The 23,251-nt window shown below is 32.0% G+C and overlaps 2 protein-coding genes and 1 long non-coding RNA gene across 5 annotated transcripts; 2 read left to right on the top strand and 1 right to left on the bottom strand.

Annotated features, from left to right (window-relative positions):
- Nucleotides 1-1,248: 1,248 nt before the first annotated feature.
- LOC122721931 lies at nucleotides 1,249-5,094 on the top strand. Its single transcript, XM_043951155.1, has 3 exons — nucleotides 1,249-1,384; nucleotides 1,488-1,593; nucleotides 4,827-5,094. Exons 1-2 carry the CDS (start codon nucleotides 1,317-1,319, stop codon nucleotides 1,588-1,590), a joined length of 171 nt encoding a protein of 56 aa, XP_043807090.1. The 5' UTR covers nucleotides 1,249-1,316; the 3' UTR covers nucleotides 1,591-1,593; nucleotides 4,827-5,094.
- A 169-nt stretch (nucleotides 5,095-5,263) lies between these two features.
- On the bottom strand, nucleotides 5,264-11,504 carry LOC110601569 (beta-amylase 3, chloroplastic). Its single transcript, XM_021738742.2, has 4 exons — nucleotides 10,891-11,504; nucleotides 10,319-10,529; nucleotides 6,615-6,725; nucleotides 5,264-6,386 (listed from the first exon to the last, which is right to left on the bottom strand). Exons 1-4 carry the CDS (start codon nucleotides 11,415-11,417, stop codon nucleotides 5,595-5,597), a joined length of 1,641 nt encoding a protein of 546 aa, XP_021594434.1. The 5' UTR covers nucleotides 11,418-11,504; the 3' UTR covers nucleotides 5,264-5,594.
- A 101-nt stretch (nucleotides 11,505-11,605) lies between these two features.
- Nucleotides 11,606-23,087, top strand: LOC110601570. 3 transcript variants are annotated; one of them, XR_006348744.1, is made up of 5 exons: nucleotides 11,606-13,740; nucleotides 13,842-14,707; nucleotides 19,062-19,271; nucleotides 22,580-22,847; nucleotides 22,980-23,087. It is a non-coding gene; the product is annotated as an uncharacterized LOC110601570 (long non-coding RNA). The 3 variants fall into 3 exon arrangements; XR_006348743.1 differs by having other exon boundaries at nucleotides 11,606-14,707; XR_002485844.2 differs by lacking the exon at nucleotides 19,062-19,271 and having other exon boundaries at nucleotides 11,606-14,707.
- The last annotated feature ends 164 nt before the right edge of the window (nucleotides 23,088-23,251 follow it).

The raw sequence follows: 23,251 nt of genomic DNA, 5'->3' as shown, positions 1-23,251 counted from the left end.
CTTCGGATCATGGACCGTTTTCATGGGCCTGGCCTTTAGACCGAGGTGAAGAAATCCAGCGATCATCAATAATAAATAAAATTTCACTCATTAATCTCCTAATACTTCTCTAATATTATTTAATATGTATAAAAAATAAAATTTATTAATTGAAAGAACAATTTCATTATTTATTAATATGAGTAGAGGATATATTAAAAATATTGATTGTATTTTATTAATTTCTATAAAAATAATCAAAAATTTATTTTTAGGAAAGGAGAAATTATATTCAAAATTTTTTATAATATCAGTTAAAAATTTTAAAAAATATATATATTAGAAATAAAAATTTAATGAAATTTAATTTTAATTTTAAAACATTAGCACTAAATAGTTTTTTTTAATAATAACAATTTAAAAATAAAATCAATATTAAAATCTCAGAATCTATATATATATATAATTAATTACTTATTAAAGGTATTTTTAATAATTTTTCTAGCTAAGAGAAGTTTTTTAAAACATATATGTATTAAATGCTAATTATAAATGGTTGAGGGGTTATTACCGAATTGATGAATATTTATTAGTATTTAATAATTAATTTAATTTTGAGCCTATCAAATCTTAATGACTATTTGGAGAAGGAAATTCCACCGAGTCGGATGGCGCAAAATAGGATCGTTCAATTAGGAGAATATCATGGCAATAATGTAATTAAAATCAACGATTAATGGTTGAAAAACTTGAAGATTACACAGAAAAAGACTAGCTGATTATTATGCAGTCATAGTTAACCAAGAATTAAGGAATAGGTTCAATGAAATCATTTTTTAAATAATTCATATAAAAAAATATCTAAGTATATATTTTTTTTCACATTTTAATTTTTATGAATGTGTTTTCCTTACTACAGCTTATAAAAATTATTGTTTGGATGATGCATATTTAAAAACTCTATTTCTAATATTTTTTTTAAAAAAAATTATGACACTGTAGATCTAATGGGATCACCAGCATCGAAAAATGAATAAATAGATAGAAAGTATCCAATGGGAAGAGAGAGATAAATAAGAAGGTTAGTCTAACTTTTTTTTTTTTTACTAATGATATTTTTTAATAGAACTGAATTTTTAATTTATGATTATAAAATTTAGGTATTAAACTGTTTAATTTTAAAAATATTGATATAATTTTATTAATTATGTCAAATTTAGGGATTATTTAGTAATTTTTCTTTTAATGATAAACCAATCCACAATGCACACTACCTTCGTTATTTTAGTAGGAGTCTGGCGCTCGTACTGGCAAGGCGGAAAATTAGGGAAGCAGAAATGGAAAAGGCATTCACTCTCATTCAAACAGTTGCCACCGCAGGATTATTCTCTGCTGTTTCTTTCTGGTCAATCAATTACAATTCTCAATGCTTTCTCTGCTCTTTTCTGTCACTTTCTCTAGAATTGGCTTTCTTCTTATTTTTTTTTTTTGCCTTTTTGATTTCTCAGGTATGGTTTTATGTTCGGAAGAGAATCAGCTCGCAAGGAGCTCAGTGACTTGATTGAAGATCTTCGCCGTGGAAATTCCTCTTCAACTTCTCCGCATTCCTAGTTGGTACTTATTCCATCGTATTTTGATAAATCATTTATTTTCCTAGCTCAAGATAAAACGTCTGATAGTTTTAAGTATTGCTTAGATCATGCCAGAGAGATTTTTTTTGGTTTAATGTTGAGGATAACTAAATTTTTATCATTCAGTTGTACGTGGCTGCATTTTGATTTCAATATATTTTTAGAAAAATTATATTTATCGACTGAAGTTTATGATTTTCTGTTGATTATCTAGAATTTCTTTTTCTTTTTTCAGGTTTTTCATTTAATTAAAAACTGCTATGATGAAATGTACATCCTGTAACCTAGAATTACACGTTTTCTTAACCAGGAATTAGGGTTAGGAAAAACCCATTGCTCTACCTGAAACACGTTTCTTAGTTAACTTCCTACATAAAAAGAAAAACCACTGAGTGAACAGAAGACATCTTATGAGTCTAATATTGCACTCACTGTTGTGCTATTATATGGTTCAAGACTTCAAGTATGAATATGACAGGATGTTCTAATTTTTTTAATCCTATAATTAAGGAGTGAAAACACGTAGTGTTTGTCTTTGAGAAGGGAATATAGTTATTATTTTCAGCTTTTTAATCTAAAGCTATTAAGCAATTATAAGCACACTTCTCTTGGGTGTGACCGTGAATGTCAACCTTGATAAGAAGGGAATATAGTTCTTTCTCAATCTTTACCATTTAGCATACCATTTAGCATACTTATTTGAGTTCCCAACATGCTTTTTCTATGGGAATATAAGAAGGGTTGTGACTTAGTAGAGTAGGAGGATGTACTCCCTTTTTGTCAAAAGATCCATTCTCTCTCTTATCCTGCATAGGTTTTCTAGGAAGCTTGCAACTACATTTGATTTTGCCTTTTGTTGTGGATATGCATTATTCTTTTATTCGATAGATTTTGATTAAAGTAGTTCCAACAGATAAGATTAGTATCTTAGCTTGTTATCTTTTGTTTGATTTTTAATTGCTATTATTAGAATTGATGAGATTCCATACTATAATTAAGAGAAAATATTATAGAAAGTTATTCTTATCTAATATAGGATTTGTATTCCTAAATAGATAGAATAATTTATGTCTATATCTTTCTAAATTAGGAAATTTGATATATTCCTATTATAGGTGAAGAATCCCTTAGTTTATGGTACCATACCATATATATTGGATCTTCCATTATAAATAGGGGAATCTTTGTATTATGAGCGATATAATCCAATTGGCAAAATACATAATTTACCCCCTCACCTTCATATGAAAAGTTATTTTACCTCCTCAGTTTTAATTTTGTTCTATTTACTCCTTCAACCTTCAAACGATGGAATAACTTGATCCATACAACTGGCATGTGATATTCACGCATTGTTATATCATAAGGATTAAGTTATTCAATAATTAAAGATTGAAGGGGATGATATGTGTATTCTCTCACTTTGTAGAGATTAAATTATTCAAAATTTAAAAGTTAAGGGGGTAAATAGGATAAAAATAAAGTTTAGTGGTAAAATGACTTTTCATGAAAAAGGTGAGGAGGCAAATTATACATTTGGCCTAATCCAATTCAATGAAGATGTAGGCTTTTGAGGTTGTGTCCGTAAATGTAGGCTCTCGTAGTCAAACCACGCAAATCTTTTTATGTTATTTTCTTCTCTCTTCTAGTATTCTAACTTTAACATGGTATCAAAACTTTTAATTCTTTGGGGTTGGGTATTTTCATGGATTCATGGGCATTATTTATTGGTACTGTTTATGGGCACTGTGCGCGTCTATTTTTTCATTTAATTGGTGTGGTTTGTGCTTCTTATAAGTTATTTTGTGTTAATATTTTCTTACCGCCATTGCCTTTGGAGAAAGATTTTGTGTTGATATTTACTTGCTAACATTTTCTGTAGAGAGGAAAGTGCAATTCTAGAGATTGTTTTTTATTTTGGTACTTTTGCGAGTGCCTTTCTGCAAGTATTTTTGACTATGCTCTTGAGTTGTTGGTTGTAAATTCTTACGAGGAAGTTTTTCGCTTCTACGTAGAATCTTATCAAGAGGAAGTGTTAGAATTGATGAGTTTGCATGCGATAATCAAGGGGAAATGTTATGGAAAGTTATTCCTATTTAATATAGGATTTGTATTTCTAAACAGATAGAATAATTTATGTCTATATATTTCTAAATTAGGAGATTTGATATATTTCTATTATAGACCGTGAATCCTTTAATTTATGGTATCATGTCATATATATCTTGAATCTTCCATTATAAATAAGAAAGTCTTCGTATTATGAGTGATATAATCCAATTCAATAAAGATGTAGCCCTTGGAGGTTTTGCGATGTAAATTTTTTATTTTTGGTTATTTTTTTCTCTTCTATTATTCTAACTTTAACATCTACTTTTAATTTAATTTTTAAATTTTAATAGAAGATAGAAGTATTTCAAATTCAAGTTTTGATGTAATTTGAATGTAGTCTTCACTATAAGAAGGCATTGAGATCATTAAATAAAACATTCATAAAATTGTTCATCGGTTTACGAGATCAACGAATTCTCAATTTATTCACAGTAGGTTTACTCAACGAAAAGCAGAAATTTTAACAAGGAAAAAATCAGTCGAGGTTAAGGATTTTCCCGTTAATCGACTTGTAACAAGATTCTATTCAAGGGCACTTAACGCCTTCCGTTTTTGTTTAATCTAATTAGGAGTGCTGGTAATTGCCTCTAGCAAGATTAAGATTGTTTCACACAATGGCAGCATCGCAGATCAAGATGCATGCTAAGGACCCAGCAATCAATTAACTTGATCTTTGAATGTTTTGATAACGAGTTAATGGCATTTCTTCAGATAAGAAGTCTCCCATTTTTATTCATGTGATAAATTAGTTTTTCAGTCATTTACTTTCATTTCCTTCTTGCAATCATTTAAAAGCAATTAATTTGTTTAGATCTGACAGATCTGCTGCTTAATTATTTTTCTGTCAGCTAAATTAGAGTCTTTTGGATTAATGATGCTTTTATTCAAGGAAACCATGATTTCATAGTCCTTAACCATCTTTCATTTTTCATGGTTTGACTTGGGTTTATTTCTCTCCTGAACAAGGTTTAAAGTGAAGTGAAATTTTATTCATCCAAAAGACACTATATTTTATTTTTCTGACTCAAATATTGTTAATTTTGGTGCAAATTTGAGTTATGGGTTTTAGTCTGGTCAGTTACTGATTCAGTTGTTTGTGTGAAGGTTGAAAGCATCAAGCGAGCAGGAAGAAAGAACTGTAATTCATGTCTGTGACTAGGAATGATTCTCAAGAAGGATCTTGAAATTGTTCAGAGCTTGCTTAAAAAAGGTGCTTGAATGCCATCTGCAGCATTTTATGTTTAACATTTTGTTACATTTCCTTGTCTGAGGAATGTATTTTTGTATGATGACAATGAATGAAGACTGGATTTTAAATGTTATAAGAAGAAACAGACAATAGAATGGAGGAAGAGTTTGATTATTCCCTCAAGACTTTTGGTGTATTTGTACTATTATACATGAACTAAGAATGGTATGTATACATTTACAGTACGCAGCGCTGCAGGCACATTTACAGGCATAAACACAGCATCACTTAATCACAACTAGCAATCCAACAATATTAATATTACCAAGTTATGTAGAAATGAGTCTACATATGAATTTTTAATTCTGTAGAGACAAACAAATGGATTGACCGAATAGTGTGAACCTCAAGGGAACAACTCTAATCTCTTGAGGTTCCATGAAGAGGCCCTAAAATAATGGCCAGTTGTCAAATGTCCTTAATTTGGACTAGAAAACATTAGATATAAACACAGTATTTTATTCTTGTTCTAACCATCTCAGAGTATGGCATATCTATCAAGCCAAAAGTATGGTGTTTTGTGTGATATTTCTTTACTTTTTTCTGCTAGTTGTTCCCCTCCTTGGCCTATGCTGTACTGATCTTTTCACCATTATTGATTATACATTAATATGTGCATATGTTTATGCAAGAGCAGCTTCCTTGGTCCTTTTGACATTCTTGTCTTTGATAAAGCCAACATAAAGGTCTGTTCCTCTGGAGTCGCACTCAGCTAGTCTTTTGTTTTGGCCCTGTTCTGACATGCTTTTTACAAACTCCACAAGGTGTCGCCAATTACTCCTTTCGAACAGCTTCTTATTCATTCTTAGATACGTAAATGCTGCCAATTGGTTGCCAGATTCTGATCTACTTGTTGCTAAAACTTGTGCGTATGCACCTGCATCATACCTCTCCAATGCATTTTCTCCAGCCAGTTCAATTCCAGCAGTTCTTGTGACCATCTTCACCTGCCGCACTAATCCTTCTGGTGAGCAGTTTGCGCTTTCAGGTTGTTCTTGATCTCGCATTTCCATGCAGGTGAAATTGAATACAACTCCTTGTTTGCTAAACATTCGTGCTACTGGTAGGTAGCCATCGTGGTGTCTGGTGTTGTAGTAACCTGCTGTGAGTTCAGCTGCATGAGATCTTGTTCTGTAATGCCAATGAATTCCAGCTACTTTTCCAGATAGCTTTGCTCCAGATCCTTGAAATATTCCTTTCGCAGCTGCTAGGATTCTGTCACCATGATCCAGTAGCTTGCCTGAGTACCATTCTAAGAAAAACTGTCCATAATCAGTGTTCCATGTTCCACCTCTTTGGAAAAATCCAGTTTCTTCAGGAAATTGATTGTAATGGCCAGCATCATGGGGTCCACCTCGTCCCCAGTCCCTCTTTCCAATTGCTTCAGCTGCTGCTTCCAGTGAAGCTTTCATGTACTATTCAACATAGAAATTTTTTTAGGATTTTATCCTTTCAAAAGTGAATAAGTACCTCTTTGGTTTTATTTTAATAATGTGATTCCACATGGCTGTTTGTCTAAGATGCATCAATCACGACTCTATATGTGTTATATGCCATTCATTCTGTGGATAGTTCAAACTGGCAGACCACTATACTAAGGATAGGAAGTACTGCACTTTCGGGGTGCAAATTGCAGAATTTACCTTGTCATAGCATTGGAATTCACCAATTCCAGGAAACCTCCATGTTCCATTGCTTTCTGGATAAGCTGGGTATCTTAGCTCTCCGCAGGGTCCCATCCCCACTTGAATTTCCTGCAATAGAGATCAATTCAGTTTCTTAAGCTTTAAGAAGCAGCATATTCACTCATGTTATTTGTGAGGAAGGCAATATGTGGAATTATGCTTTAGGGATTTCTGTTTTTAATATACTTGCTTTCTTAATGATATTTCTTTTCTTACAAAGAAAATGTAGACAGGCTTACCTATTGGTTTTGACATGTGTAGTTTGAATTGAACTGGTGTTGACAGTCGAGAAATTCCCCAACAATATGGAGTACGTTATGCTTAGTTATTTGTTTTCTTTTTTCTTTTTCTTCCATACATCTTAGTTCATCCCTCCTGTGATCTTTGGGGGAAGGAGGAAACAAGGACGAGGGTGTCACATTTATCCAACTCAAAAGGCTGTTGCTGAGTTTTAAAGAAGTAATGACAACTTATACACGCTATAAACAGACTAATTTTTGTCAATATGACCTGTCTGTATGATGTGTTCTAATTGGTAGAATGATTAGAACTAGGAGCATCTTTTCACTTTAAAGTAAAAAAGAAAAATCAATCATGTAATAAAACGACTCTCTGAAATGATTTTTCCCCATATAGATGATGAATTCAATTCTCAACAAAAAGCATTGAATTTGTCATTTGACCTTTTTTTTTCTTCTTCCAGCATGCTGGATTTCTTGTCTTATATATAGGAGTCAGTTTTTTTAATTAATTAATTATTTATTTTTATTTTTCATCTACTTCCGTAAATTGGAACAGCATCTTTTTCTTATTTTTTAGTATGCTATTATTCCCATAGATTTCAAACTATGTTCACACTTGTGATTTATCAGCTGTACTATCAGATGTCAAGGACAATTTGGAGGGTGCAATAGTTGTTTTTCTTTAATTCTATTATGTGCATTCTTTCGTGTAAAAGGCAGCTGTAGAATGTATCTGTGAAACATCCTCTCTTATCTTCCTGTTCTTTTCTTCCCCTTCTTATGTTTATTTGTCTCATAAAGCAGTATCTTTTGTCTCCTTGATGCATTGCACATTTAATTAATTGCACTCTTTTCCCATTAAAATGTCCATAGATTATAAAATAGCTCTATTCTCTGATGCATTTACATGAATAAGACTTCTTCTAACTAAGATTGAAGACACTAGTTTCAGTCTTATTATTCTGTTTCTTCTTGTGAAATGATTTGCTGAATGTGTACTCTAGCCATTTTTACATGAACCCTATCCTCACTTACAAAGTAACATCAAAATATATGATGGATTGGATAGTGTAGTGATGAGGAGAATAAAGGGTGTTGAAAATAAATAGAGGGTCTTTGGGGCTGCAATTGTAATAAAGGAAGAGTATGGAAGTTAATAGAGTCAGCTGGGAATTAGTTAGTAAGTAGCGGGAACAATGATTTCTTTATAGGAATACCTATATGTGGAATAGCTTGTACTAAGGATGATTCATTCAAGAATCAAATGCCAGAATTATCTTCTCTATTTTCTCTCTAAATCTTCTCCTCTTTTTGTTTTTTTTTCTCCAATCCAGTCTATTTCTTTCTATTTTTCTCCCTATTTCTCTGTTTCAAGGGCTATTGCAGGCCTGATACATAACAATTAGTATCAGAACTGGTTCTGAGCAGCATAGCTTTAAATTAGGTTAGTGTTTTCAAAGTTCCAGGCTTGTTGTTGTTTAAATTAGGTTAGTGTTTTCAAAGTCCCAGGCTTGTTGTTGTTCTTCTTCCTTCTTTCCTGAGATCTCTATCCTCTTTCCCGCCATTCTTTTTCTTCCTTCTTTCCTGAAATTTCTTCCCTTTTTATTTCTTCTGTATTAATCTCCTCTTCCTGTGCAGGACATATTCTTCTTCTTACTTTCTTTCTTTCTTTCTTTCTCTAAATCCAGATGTCTTTTTCTCTACATTCTTCCTTCTCCTTTTGCAGAAATGCTGAAATTGGTTTCTTTCTTCAATTCTGGAAATCCCTTTTCCTTCCTCAAATCTGCTTCCTTTCTTGAAATTCTTCCATTATACTTTTGAATTTTCAATTGGTGGGACTGAATAATTTTCAGTCTTGGGGGTCAGAATTATGGCTGGAACAATGATGGTAAGGATAGCAAAACTGGAGGAACAGATAAAGATACTCTCCAAGAAAAGGTGCAGAAGAATGTCCAGGAATTCAGAGAAGACATGGAAAGACAGTCCACCAGAAATCTCAACGCATTCAGAGGGGAATGGCTAATATTTATGAATGTTATGATGGAAGATAAGGACAAGGGAGTTTCCAGCAGTAAAGATGAACTGGCCAGACCCAAGAGCAGAGAACTATTACCCACTTCTGGGATTTCTGTAATTCTTAATCAAGGGATCAAGGTAGTTCCAAACATTTTGTTTGGATACTAAAGGAATAAGCTCAATTTTAGGCCAGATTAAATCTAAAAGGCTAAGCGAGCAACAAGATGCCTTAGGTGAAGTTTTCAATAGGAATGACAAAGCCTTTGGGAGGACGCAAGATTTCACTATTGATATAGTTAGTGCAAGTGAAGATTTTGAGGAGGAAATTGATGAAAAGGGAATTAAGGGGCAATTAGAGTCGGCAATGGGGAAAACAAAAGCTACATATGAAGTGAGAATCCCTTCTTCAATGGAGCAATGGATGATTTTGCTTCAGATGGTAATGGAAGTAAGTGTTGTATTCATAACATATATGGATAATGGATAGACTAAATTCATAACAAATAAATATATTTATCTGTTATCTTATTTCAGGATAGTTTGCATTAGATTTCTACTCTAATTAGAAGTACTGTGTGATTGTAGGAGCCTCCACTATATAAGAGGATTATTTTTATTCAATGAAATAAGAAGAAAAATTACAAATAATTTGAGATCTAAGACTCTCTCATTAACGAGTCTGAGGTGTTAAAGCCCCCTCTAATGAGTTTCTTTCCCATCTATCATCCTGTGACACCATCCACTACTGGAACCGTAACAACTATCCATAACAATAAAGGAGTCAATTCAAGCTAAAGCTCAAGTTCATAAACCTAGAATCTGTTGGAGCAAAGGGAATGAATTGAGCTTAGTACTTAAAGAGTACCATGATTGTAAGTTCTATTCCAGTGTGTCTCAATTTCCAAGGATGATAAATGGGATAAATTCAAGAAGGCTGAAAAGGAAATTAATTTTCAAAGGAGCTGCATTTGTAATTCTTAAAGAAGATGAATGTGAAACATGGAGACGGCAGACAAAGAAAGGAAACTATGGAGAAAGGAAGTCCAGTTTCAGTATATTACTTTTGCACATTGAATTCCGTTGCAGTTCCTAATAGTAGCATGTATTGTGTTTAATAATTGCAACTTTGTTTTGCTGATTTTTTTTTCCTTTCTAGTGTCTTTGAGGCTGAAATAGAGCGGCGGGAACAATTATTTCTTTACAGTAATTCCTATATATGTAGAGCAGCTTGTACTAAGGAAGATTCAGCCAAGAGTTAAATACAAGAATGATATCTTCTTCTCTTTTTTCTCTCAAATTCTTCTCCCCTTTCTGATCCTTTTCTTAACTCAGTCTATTTCTCCTTCTTTTCTTCCTATTTTTGTGTTTCAAAATGCCTGATACATAGCAGATAGAAAAGCTTACCACAATAGTTTCACCTAGGTAATCTTTGAATCTGTTCTGAAAGCTCCTCATGTAATCAGTGTACACCTGTATGGGTGTTCTTCCTCTGAGCACTGGTATTGAGTCACAACCCAAGGATATATACTCGGGATTCCTCCGACCTGATCTGTCTGTGTAGACAAGATCAGGATTCTTACTAATCTCTTCAAGCACCCATGGAGGCAGGGGAATGCTAAAATTGCAGGAGAAAATATGAATTAGTTATTGCCAAACCATTTTTAAGATCTGTGGGAGTGGTTTATGTTATGGTAACATGCCATAGCATGTGAAGAATACAAGTCTTTTTCTAACAGAAGATTCAAAATGAAACCAAGGATAGAAAGAAAATGAGAACTGAAATAGATATCACTTGGAGAAATAAAATAAAAAGAATTATAGCTTCGCTCTTGGGCTGTGCACAATATTCCTAGGTGATGATTTCTTTTTGTAATCTTGAAAAAAGAAAAAAAATGATCGAAATTAAAAACTTTTGCATGTTTATGCCTCAATTTAAATGCATTGTTTAGCTGTAAAACATGGACCCTTTTAGTTACCTGCATGAGTCTCCAACATTCCCTCCACACTGATGGAAGGACATAACAACTTGAAGCTTCAGGCCATGCTTTTGCACCATCTGCACAAGCTCAGCATATCCTTCCCATTTGTACTTGAGAGGTGCATCTTTCTCCACTAGACCCCACCAGGCATCAACCATCACTCCTTCTACACCTGCACTCTTCAAGGCCATCAAGCTAGCATTCATTGCTCGTGGCTTATTCAAATTTCCCCCTAGTGTCATTGTGTCAAGCGGCAGCATCACAAACACAGGCACCTTAGCAACATTGCTACTATGAGGACCTGATATTGCATGTAGCTTCTCCCACTTGTCACTTCTGCTCTTCATCATGAAGTTATTATCATGTGAAAGCTGTACTTCTTGGATTGCATGCTTTGCTCTAAGGCGGCATGATAGCTTGATTTGCGTGAAGCAAACTGTGCCGGAGAAATCATCAGGGGTTTTGATGCTTTTGGTGTCATTCAGATTGATAAAAGAAGTTGATGAATGCAGTGTTAAGGTCATATTACCGTTTGGGTTTTTGGGAATTGAAGAGGGAGAGAAAGATGTGCAGGAATGAATGAAGATTGTAGTAATTTATAAAAGCAAGTCTGGTTCACAGTTTGAAGGAGACAATTTTGGTGGGCTCTAGTTCAAAAGAGAAAAAGTGCAAAATATCAAAATTAGTCAGCTCGCCTTTTCAATGTCCTTTTCAAGAAACGTGGTAATAGCTTCTCCATATTTATTAAAGCTGAAAAATAAAATGCTTCAATATTTAATAGTCATCCATTGTATAGATAAATGTTTGCTTTCTGGAATATTGACTCAGATATCTTTTACATCTTAGAGTTCCAAATTTTTGTGGTTGTGTATTTTTCCCTTTGTTCATGTTAATGGGCAGGTAATGTCTTTTGCGCTGCCATGCTGCCCAATGGATACTGAAAAATCTTGAATGATAAAATTACTTTGATATTTTGAACTGCTGCTGTATTTGCAAGGGTCCTAGTTAAAGGTTTTTATTTGTTTCTTTCATCACTTTGAGCCATGTGGCTATCTGTAGTAGCTATAACTTGCTGAAAGCTACTGAAAAATATAAATGTTTGTTGTGAACTAGTTATATTGGATTAGTTATCTTTCTCTCCATTTCTTTTGTCAATGCTTTCTGTCAAACATTTAGTTGATGGTTTAATATTTTAGTACAGTCACTAAACATATGGCTAATTTGCATTGGAAGTCATTCGCTGCAATTTGTGTAACCTTTGCTTTGTCATGGTAAAATCAGTAAAACCAAATTCTGTTGGTAGGGTAATAAAATTTTTTGATGTGGCTACCATATTTAACTTTTTAGCATATGTTTCTTAAAAAGAGTGAAAATTAAAGAAAGAGAGATAATTGTTCTTTCTTGCTTCCATATTTGCATGCAATGTCACAAGGAGAGACAAAGAGTTTGAGGATAAGGGGGAGAGAAATGTCTTGGATGGTCCATTAAATGTAAAAGTATATGTTAAATTTTCACATTGGTTTGGGAGGTAGGGGTAATGTGCCCTTATAAAATTGAGTGCTCCTCCCACCTTGCACAGAGTGAGTTAGGCTTCACCCATTTTTTAAGATGGTATTAGAGTCTCCATACAACGTTGGACTTCCCATCATAAGTGTTTCATGCTACAGCCTTTAGTCTTGAGCACGAGGGGAGTGTATTAAATTCCTATATGATTTAGGATAGCAATAATGTGCTCCTTATAAGGTCTTGGGTATTCCATCCTCCCTCCTTGAGCTAGCTAGCTTTTGGGAGTGAGATAGGCTTTAAGAATAATTTAAAAGTTAATATGGTTGTAGCGTCATATTTTCTTGCGTGAATTTGATTAAGTTTTGATTCCAATGATTTTATTGTTACAAAAATTTAAATGTTGTGATTTTAAAGTGAGAAAAAAGTGGCCACGTTCACTGATGAAGTGAAATTTACTCTTGATGCATATGCTATTAAGTTACTAAAGTGTCAAATTTGCTTAGGATATAGACTTACTACTGAAGATTGAATCTAGACGAGCAGTATTAGACTGCTATTAGTATTTTATTTTCCTGTAATTTGGCTGTCTTCAAACTTGGAAATCAAGTTCTTGTTATGGTAAGGGTGATTTTCATCACAACGGCAAAGGTAGCTTCTGATCAAGTTTATGTTCTCTCCAATTTTTGTGGCTGGTAACTTATTCAGAAATTCCAAACTTTTTCTTGGTTTGTTTTGCTTTGGATATGAAGGCTGGGGTTCCTTTTTATTGAGAAAACATGTGGCTGCAATAAGGTCTCTGCATTCATTATCCTTGGAATTTTGTTTTTTGTATCTTGTGACCATATGAAGGCTAGCTGATCCACTGATTTACTATTTGGTGTTTGCTAAAATTTGCTGACCGTGCTCCATTGGAATTGTGAATTTGACCAATCCCATGTTGATAAGACCAGAAGTTACAGTGTCGCATTAAGCATGGAATGATCACTAAGGTATTCTACAATCTCATCTTTAGTTGAAATTTAGATGTGTAATAATTATTAGGTAGAGTTGATATTTCACCAATTTACAGATACAAATTTCACTTCAAAGAAGAATAGTTGTTCTATGACCATAAAATAGCTGCTAGATTGTACTCTATGCTATGATCCAAACAGAACTTTTGTTTTTTGTGCATGGTGGAAGATCAGAGCTGGCTTTAACAGGACCGAAAATAGCGATTCCACCATTTTTGTACAAGTATTTTGATAGCAATTATAGATCTTTGTTCTTTAATTTTTGCTACTAAATCTCATTCTGATGCTGTTGGGGCAGGAGGTTTTGATCTTTATGAAATTCTCATGTGTAAGAAAAACTAATTTCCTGCAATTAAAATAATTCTCGTTCTGTTCTTGACGAAGATAAAATTACAGGGATTTCTATATGTGTTTTATGTTGTTGTCTAGGTATGGATGCTATTGCTGTGTAAGAAACGTATGAATGAAGTTGCAGATGGCTGTTTTAATGAATTGAAATTACGTGAGAAAGCTTCTAATATCTTTAGTCCTTTTCTCCCCCTTCCTCTCTTGTCTTCAGTATTTTACCTCTGATTATGGCAATACACATATATGCACAATAAGAACCTCTACATTATTGGTCTTGTAGTGTATACATGATATTAACTTGGAAAGATTGCCTTTGTCTTGGCTCTTTTAAAGTCTGCATGAAGAATTGAGGGGTACCAAATATGTGGTGTTGGTGAATTGCGTTGCTGGCTTACAGAAAGTATACAAGTTTGATTGAGAGTTTAGCAAGTGGGTCCTCATTGATTGAAAGAAAATTACGAATCTCCCACCTCTTGACATGGATGGCTTGGTATTTAGCCTATTTGTTAGCTGCCCAAGTTGTTAACATTTGCTGCAATTTTCATGCATTCTTTCTCGTGGATACGAGACCTTATCCTCTAAATGCACCACACGCATCACACACACGCGCACCGGATAGTGAGAATATCTCGTGCGCGCACGCTCTCTCTCCTTAAGTTTGTTCCTTCACATACTTGCTCACATGCGTGACAAATAGTTGAGAATATCATGTTCATATGCGAAGATATGGATTTTTTTTTTTCGCCAATGATGATTTTTAACAATTCATTCTCATATTACCTATAGCTAACTGGTTGCTGTGTGTTGGCTACTGATAGAGCACTACACTGCTCTAAGAAAAATTAAAAATGCTGGGGTTAATTTTTGCTCCTAGGAGTACAGCCACCATCTGTTTTCCAGCATCTGGGTAAATATTGGACAACTTCATGTGGCGTCAACTGTAAAAGGTAAAGATCTCTATACTCAAGTGTAGTCTTTAAATTTAAACGCAGGTGAAAATAGTTAAGATCAGCTTGCTTCACACTCTTTATATATCAAACATAATTGAATTTGAAAGGGGATATGTGGGGTCAACTTTTATTGGTAGATATTAGTCGTCTCTCTTTTCTTCTCTCCTGGAGAATCTGGTGATATTCCTAGACATTCCATGGGAAAGAAATAACTCATTAATGCAAACTGTTTTATGCTTTTATATATTCAAGCTGTTGTTGTTTTGTTGCATGGCAAGTAGGGGCGCGCAGTATTCAGTTCAAACTGAAAAAATTGGTCGAATCAAATTGATTTGAAAATTTGGTTCGATTTTTTATATATTTCGGTTCGGTTTTTAATTTTAGAAATTTCAGTTATTTCAGTTCGGTTCGATTTTGATTAGAAAAAATCAAAAAAATCAAATCGAACCGAACCGATTAGTGATAATAATATGTTTTTTTAATAATATAGAGAAATTAAATCATATTAAGATTAAAATTTAAAATATTAAAAATAAAGTGTAAAAAATAAAAAAATTATTAAAAATTGAAACCGATCAAACCGAATCGAATCGAACCAAATCAGATCGGTTTGGTTCGATTCGGTTTCTGATCAAAATCTGTTCGGTTCGGTTTTTATAAACACTAAAATTTTGATTTTCGGTTTATTCGGTTCGGTTTTGAACCGAACCGACCGAATGCTCACCCCTAATTTGCAACTGAGGCAAGGGTCCCCCACCAAATTCCAACTTCACTTTTGGGTTTTGCCATTTTCTGTGGTTCTCCATTGCTTGGACATATCCCCTTTACAAATCTGCACACCATCTCTCATTCTTTCCTTCAACTGGCTTCAGGGCAGTGAGATGAAAAGAGATTCACCTCTTAATTGTGATTTTTTTTTTTATTTTATTTTTCTTAGCCTGTCTATGCTCATCAGCGTGGACAAGTATTTCGAAGTAATGAAATTATAACATATATTTTTCTCTTTTTAATATGAATGATTTTTAATATGAATGACTGCGAGAAAAGAATTCAAATAAATTATTATAAAATCATCAAATGTATTATTATAAAATTATATATATAATTTTATTTTTATATATAATAAAAATTTTATAAATAAAAAATATGAATTCATTTATTTCAACTAAGAAAATGATAAGAAAATAAATAAATAAAATTGAATTTTCGTAAATTTTTTTTATTTAAAATGGTGGGATTATATTCAAACTCAAATGGGAATCTATTTCTTATTTTAATAACTTATCTTAAGCAAAAGACTTTTTGTTCATAACTTTTACTTTTATGTTTGTTTGGGTTCATGAATTTGAATTTGAATTAAATTTCTTACTTGGAAATCTTAATAAAGATATGAATTTAGATATCAATCAAATCTGAGATATTTAAACACTTCAAAAACTAAGCATTAGAACGTATGAATAAACACTTCTTCTATTTTTGGAAAAAATTTAAGATTCTTTTTATTAGCCAAACAAGATATTTTAATTTCAATTTCTAAATTTTAAATTTAATATTCGAACTTTTGAATTTAAAATTAAAATTTCAAATCCATATACCCAACACTTGTCACTAAATTTTTATAGAGAGAGAGAGAGAGTAGGAATTTTAGATAGAGATAACAATGCGAGAGGGAGAGAGATGGTTCCGAGATGGAGAAAATAGAGGGCAATTCAGGTATTTAAAATTTTTTTCTCTCATTTGAGTCTTAAGATTAGTGAGACAGGCCTACCACCGCAGCTGTTGTGCGCGTAGACCCGTGCAGCATCTGTGTCCAACATAGGCCAATTTTTTTTGAAAAATGAATTTTTGGTAATTTTTTTATATTTTTGGCAGATTTCAATATGGGAAATTTTTAAAGAATTAACTGTATTAAGTTTAAGGTATTTTTCATGAATTTTTTACCATTGTAATTATGAAAATATTATTGGCTTCATGTGTTGAATAAAGATATTTTTAATTTAAATATAAGTATTTATTGGGAGATTAAATAGTTGAATTTTTAAAATGCGAGGATGGTAATGATAAAAATTCAGAAATTAAATAGTAATTTTTTAAAATTTTATTATATTGATTTTTATTATTTAATTTAAAATTAAATATTTCATAATATGATTGGAATATATTGATTGAAATATATTTTGGATAATGTTATAGTAAAAAAAATAGGTAACTTAATATACTTTCCCCGAAATATATTTATAAGTTCAAATTTGTTGAATGGGTCGGTCGTTTATTAATTATTTATAAATATTTTAATTAAATACATATTATTTAAAATTTCAAATGGTTATGAATTCAAATTTGTAAGTTAAGGTAAATCAAAGAATATTCAGTAAAATAGTGCTCTTATCTTTGGATTTCGAAAATTGATTGTTTATAAAAATTAATACTCAATATCACTATATTTATTGAGTACTCTAATTTTTCTCCTTTTAACTTTTCGGTTTAAATTGACCGAAAAGTTTTAATTCAATTTTAATTTAATTTAAAGATTAAGAAAATTAAGAAATTGAGTTTTCTTTTGGCTAAATTAAGAAATTTAATCTAAAATAAATAAATTAAGTCTATTAGTTTTCTTTTACCTAAATTAATATATCAAGAAATTTAGCTAAATTTAATTTAACTTATAACTTTTAAATTTATTGGGATAAAAAGTGAAAAATTGGGATTTTTTTTTTTTTTTATCAAGTAAAATGGTACTCTCGAACATCCACTAAAATCCAAGGAAATACGCGTTCACGGCAAAGGTGGGATGCGCTTTGAATCGAAATCTATTATCTTTTATATTTTTTTATATTTGAAAAATTTTATTAATTAATTTAATTATTAATTTTATTCGTTAAACATATTATTATATAATTTATATATTTAAAAAAATTTATTAATTAATTTTAATTTTATAAAAAATTTATTAATTAATTTCTTATTTATAATACTTAATAAATAAAATTAACAAATAAATTAAATTTATCCTTTATCCATTAATTTAAAATAAAAAAATTTATAAAAATTTATTTTATTTTATATTTTTCTATTAAACTTTTTATTTTAAAGGATAAAATTTATTTATTTTTTAATTTATAAAACTTTTATTTAAAAAAAAATAAAATCATACATAATTTTATTAAAATTTATTTATTTATTTTACAAAATAGACTATGCGAAACGAATGTTATAATAAATTCTACTGATTTAGTATAATTATTCCCAACAAAACAACGGGATTTGATGCTAAGTGCCTTTTATGGACTTGCATGCAATTTAGATTTGACCCCTAACCAGGTCTTAACGTTGAACTGAAATTTGTTCAAAATTTTATATTTTCAATGTGGAAAATGGATAGAGTATATTCTATAATTTTACATAATCATAATAATAATAATAATAATATTGTTAGATTGAACTGAGGGAAAATTTTCAAGCTTTTTAAAAGAAAAAAACCTACAAGTTGAGTGTACAGATATGACCAATGGACTCTGCTCCCTATCGCTCTGATTTTTTGGTGGGACACAAGTCACAAGTTTTTTTAAGTCTCATATAAATTTAGTAGTTTTACCCACGTGGCACAGATTATTTTTTTAATAATTTAATTTAAATTTTTATACTTTATTTTTTAAAATTCAGACTAAAATATTTTATTAATAATTAAACTTTATTATCATTTATAATAAATCCACGTTTACATGATTTTGCATTTAATTTAATTGTTTAAAATTTTAATTAATTAATTTAATTTATATTTAAATATAATTTTGATTAATTTTTTTAAAAAATATAAAATTAGTCCGGGCAGTATTTTATATATAATATTTTTTTTCTGAAATATAAACATAAGAGAAAAAAAAAATCTAACTCTTACTTAACATTGGTGACTCTCTCCTTTTCTTAATCGATCAAACTCAATTTTTCTTTACATTGCCTGAATGACTATTAGCATCTGTCATAATTAGAAAATAAACTCTCTTCTATAGATTTATATTCCTTAGATTTATTCACGATGGAGAATAGAGTTAATTACGGTTAATCAAGAATTTTTTTTTTTTTAAAAATAATGATTAAGTGAGAATTAGTATTATATTCATGTATAAAATTAAGTTATATTTAAAAATTAATAAAATTAATTTATATTTATAATATCTTGAATTGAACCACTATCAATTTATCCTTAAAGCTAAGAACCGTTACTTGGACATTGATTTGGTTACTAGATTAGCAGTGAAAATATAAGAAACTTAACGATTTCTTTTATGAATTTGATATCGGATAAAATAATAATTAAGTTCAAGCTGTTTTAAGCATGCATGGAACACAGGGTTGGTTGCCAAAATATATGGCTGAGACATTATCATGCAAGATGCGAGGTATAGCATGTAGAGATTGATGAAGCTCTCATAGAAGACATTAAAGCCAATTATACTTCAGATGCTGCAAGGCTAAGGCACGGTACTCATAGTGATGGATTGAGCTATTGTGTTTTGTTTTTATGAAGACTATGAAATAACATTGGATCCCATTGAACTAGGTAAGTATTATAACTCTCCTTATCCGTCTGTAAGATAATTGGGTAAAGAATGCTATATATTATACTATGTCCAATTACATACGTGAATTTATATTATAAAAATTTTAAAAAATACCAACGGAAATTTTCGTTAATAAACATTGATGTTCCGTTAGTGAACAATTTCACTAACGGATTTGTGACGGATTCATTCCGTTGGGAAAAACCTCGTTAGTAAATTATTCACTAACGGAATTTGTATTCGTTAGTATCACTAATGGAATTTATATCCGTTAGTGTCACTAACGGATCACTAACAGATTTATCCCTTGGTGTTACTAATGGATTCCATATCCGTTAGTATGTGAATCGCTTTCTTTACATATGCTTCACTGACGGAATGCAATTCCATTAGTAATACTAACGGAATTTCCGTTAGTAAATACAAAATGGCGTTGTTTTCTTTTGCGATGGACATGGATCCGTTAGTGACACTAATGGAAATTCCGTTGGTAAATCATAAAATTACAAAATCATCCTTATATTTTCAAACATTATCAAATACGCCCTGCACCTGTACCATGTATATTCATATACATCCATCATCATCATCCTGGACATTATTAAACTATATACGTAAAAAATCAAATTAATCATTAAAATATATTTAAAACTTAAAGATTTTGTACAACAATTATAATTTGAAATAAAAATTACCAACTGGTCATAACAAAAGATATATACTAAACTAAACTAGCAAGCTCATCATCTGTATCATCATCACTGTCTGTATGATGATCACCAATGACAGGGGCATCATTATGCCGCTGCTGTGGAGACGGAGCTGGAGGTGCCCTAGTAGCAGATGTCTGAGTGGATGTCCCAATACTCTGTTGTGCTATCATCCTATGCATAAACGCTTGTAACTCCTCCACCACAGTGGTAATTCGGCCATTCTCTGTCTCTAGCCGATCAATTTTATTCTGCATCTTGTTCATTGCTTCAATTGTAGAAAGATCCACTGAGGGTGCAGACATATATGAAGTGGAACAATGAGATGGCTCATGAAAATATGCAGAAACCTGGGACCCTAATCCATAAACTCGACTCTTTTTCTACCCGCCAACCGCTTCGTAGTAAAGCTGAGCCTCATTTATGGGTGTCGGCTCATTGCTTCCCTCCTGCTGCTGTGTTGCTGCCTCCTTTAGTTATACGTATTTATCCTGCATTATAAATTTCAAATAACGTATTAGTAAAACGATTTAAGTACATCAAAATTGTTTATAACTACATTTATTATCAACTTACATGAATAGCTTTTGACCTAGTATCAACAAACTCCTCCGTCCCCTTTCTCTTATGTGTGGTCTCGAAAAACTCATGAGGATGTGGTTCTCTTCCTAATCTTTCTCTCTATTACCAATTATAAGAAGGATAACAATTAGCATCGCAAAAAAATATTTATAACAAAATAAATATTAAAGGGATTACTAATATTATCATCTGGTGGTGGGTATACTGTGAAACTGATCTGCAAGCGTGCCTGAAAATGCCAGATCCTGACCCTCCAGCCTCAATGCGCCTATTGGCAGAAAACTTGTCACACTTCTCTTTATATTCAGAAGTGTTTCAAGTTTCTTGCCACTGGATAATGCACCTGCTGGTGCACTTGGCAAGTGCACCAACAGGTGCAGTGGATAATGCACCTGCAGGTGCACTGGATATGGCAAGACTGGAGAACATGGCAAGAAATCAAAATTTTTACAAAAATCAAAAGTTGGGAGATGAGGAACGTTATGGCCCCAACCCAATCAAAAGTTGTACAAATTATGGCAAGACTGGAGAACATGGCAAGAAAACAAAAATTTTACAAAAATCAAAAGTTGGGAGATGAGGAACGTTCTGGCCCCAACCCAACCAAAAGTTGAACAGATTATGGTAAGACTGGAGAACATGGCAAGAAATCACAAATTTCATAAAAATCAAAAGTTGGGAGATGAGGAACGTTATGGCCCCAACCCAACCAAAAGTTGCACAAATTATGGCAAGAAAACAAAAATTTCACAAAAATCAAAAGTTGAGAGATGAGGAACGTTCTGACCCCAACCCAACCAAAAGTTGCACAGATTATGGTAAGACTAGAGAACATGGCAAGAAATCACAAATTTCATAAAAATCAAAAGTTGGGAGATGAGGAACGTTATGGCCCCAACCCAACCAAAATACTACAAAAAAATTATGAAATTGCGACCAAAATTTTTGGTTGCTATATAGCAACCAATCAGCGACCATTCTGCTACTACATGAATGAAATATTTTTATTTAACAAAAAGCTCAACGACCAAAAATTGGTCGTTATTTGGTCTCTATTTAGCGACCAAATCTTAAATCATCACTAAATTTAGCGGGAATTAGTGGCGCGAGATATTTGCGACGAAATTGCGACTACTTTTTGGGCGGGAATATTTTGCGACCATATTTAGCGACTAATTAGTTTAGTCGCTAAATAGTGACCAATCATCAACCATTTCATTTTTAAAATTTTAATTTAATTTTTAATTAAATTTTATTTTATTTAAAATTTTAAATTTTAAATTAAGTGGTTTCAATTCGGTATACAAAATGACGTCGTTTTGACAATTTAAGGATACTCTAACCTAATCCCTAATCCTAATTCCTAATCTCTAATCCCTAATTAATCCCTAATCCCTAATAAAATTAACTCTAATCCCTAATCTCTAATCTCTAACCCTAATTCCTAATTAATCTCTAATTCCTAACAAAACTAATCCTAATCTCTAATCCCTAATCCTTAATCCCTAATCCCTAATCCTAATCCCTAATCCCTAATTCCTAATCATTAATCCCTAATCCCTAACAAAATTAACCCTAATCCCTAGAGGTGAGCAGAAATCGGTTCAAACCGAAAGAACCGACCGTACCGAATCGATTTGAAAATTTGATTCAGTTTTTTATACATTTCGGTTCGGTTTTTAATTTTAAAATTTTCGATTCGGTGCAGTTTTGATCAGAAAAAACCGAAAAAACCGAACCGAACCGATTAATGATAATAATATGTTTTTTCAATAATATAGAGAAATTAAATCATATTAAGATTAAAATATTTTAATTAAATTTTAAAATACTAAAAATAAAGTTTAAAAAATAAAAAAATTATTAAAAATCGAAACCGATCAAACCGAACCGAATCGAACCGAATCAGACCAGTTCGATTCGATTCAGTTTCTGACCAAAATCGATTCGGTTCGGTTTTCATAAAGGTAAAGAAGATGCACGTAATGCTGATCGTGGTGTTTTAACGGGTACAGGTAGAGGCCGAGGCCGAGGTGATCCAGAAATTGTTCGTGGTCGAGACATTATAGCCACTGCACCTTCTTCAGCTGACTTTAGAGCCCCAGCACTTACTCCAACAACCCCTGTATCATACTTAGCCCTTGCAGCCCCTCCACTTGCTCCAGTTGCCCCCATTGCCCCAACTTCTTCAAGTTCTGTTCCTGGATCGAGTGCTAGTCGATCTGCATCCTCATTCTCATCACATGCTACTAGGACCTACTGTTATGTGCATGCAAGCGGAAAGTAAGTATAATGTATAACATTACTTATCATTGTATTACATATCTTTGTTATTAGTTTTTATTTTGGTTAATTATTTAAAAATAATTATATTGAATATTTATAAATTATGCTCGCATTATTAAACTATTATAGTCTTATGCCTTTTGAGAAGACATTTTTCAAAAGTACAATGTTAAGGAGGGTTCTTCCTGGAAGAATATCCCACAATCCACAAAAACTTTTTATTTCAGAGAGTTTGAGGTACGCAATATATTATGCATTCTAACAAAGATAAAATGTCTTATAATCTATGTTGTATTGTACATGTGTTTTTTAAATTAATTTACAGAAAGAATTTTACTGGGATGAGGGAAGTGCTGCAATAGTGAGGGAAGTGCTGCAATAGTGAGGAAGGCATGGAATAA

This window comes from Manihot esculenta, chromosome 15 (assembly GCF_001659605.2).
Source record: "Manihot esculenta cultivar AM560-2 chromosome 15, M.esculenta_v8, whole genome shotgun sequence".
NCBI classification, from domain to species: Eukaryota; Viridiplantae; Streptophyta; class Magnoliopsida; order Malpighiales; family Euphorbiaceae; genus Manihot; species Manihot esculenta.
This window is presented reverse-complemented; position numbering and strand designations above follow the sequence as displayed.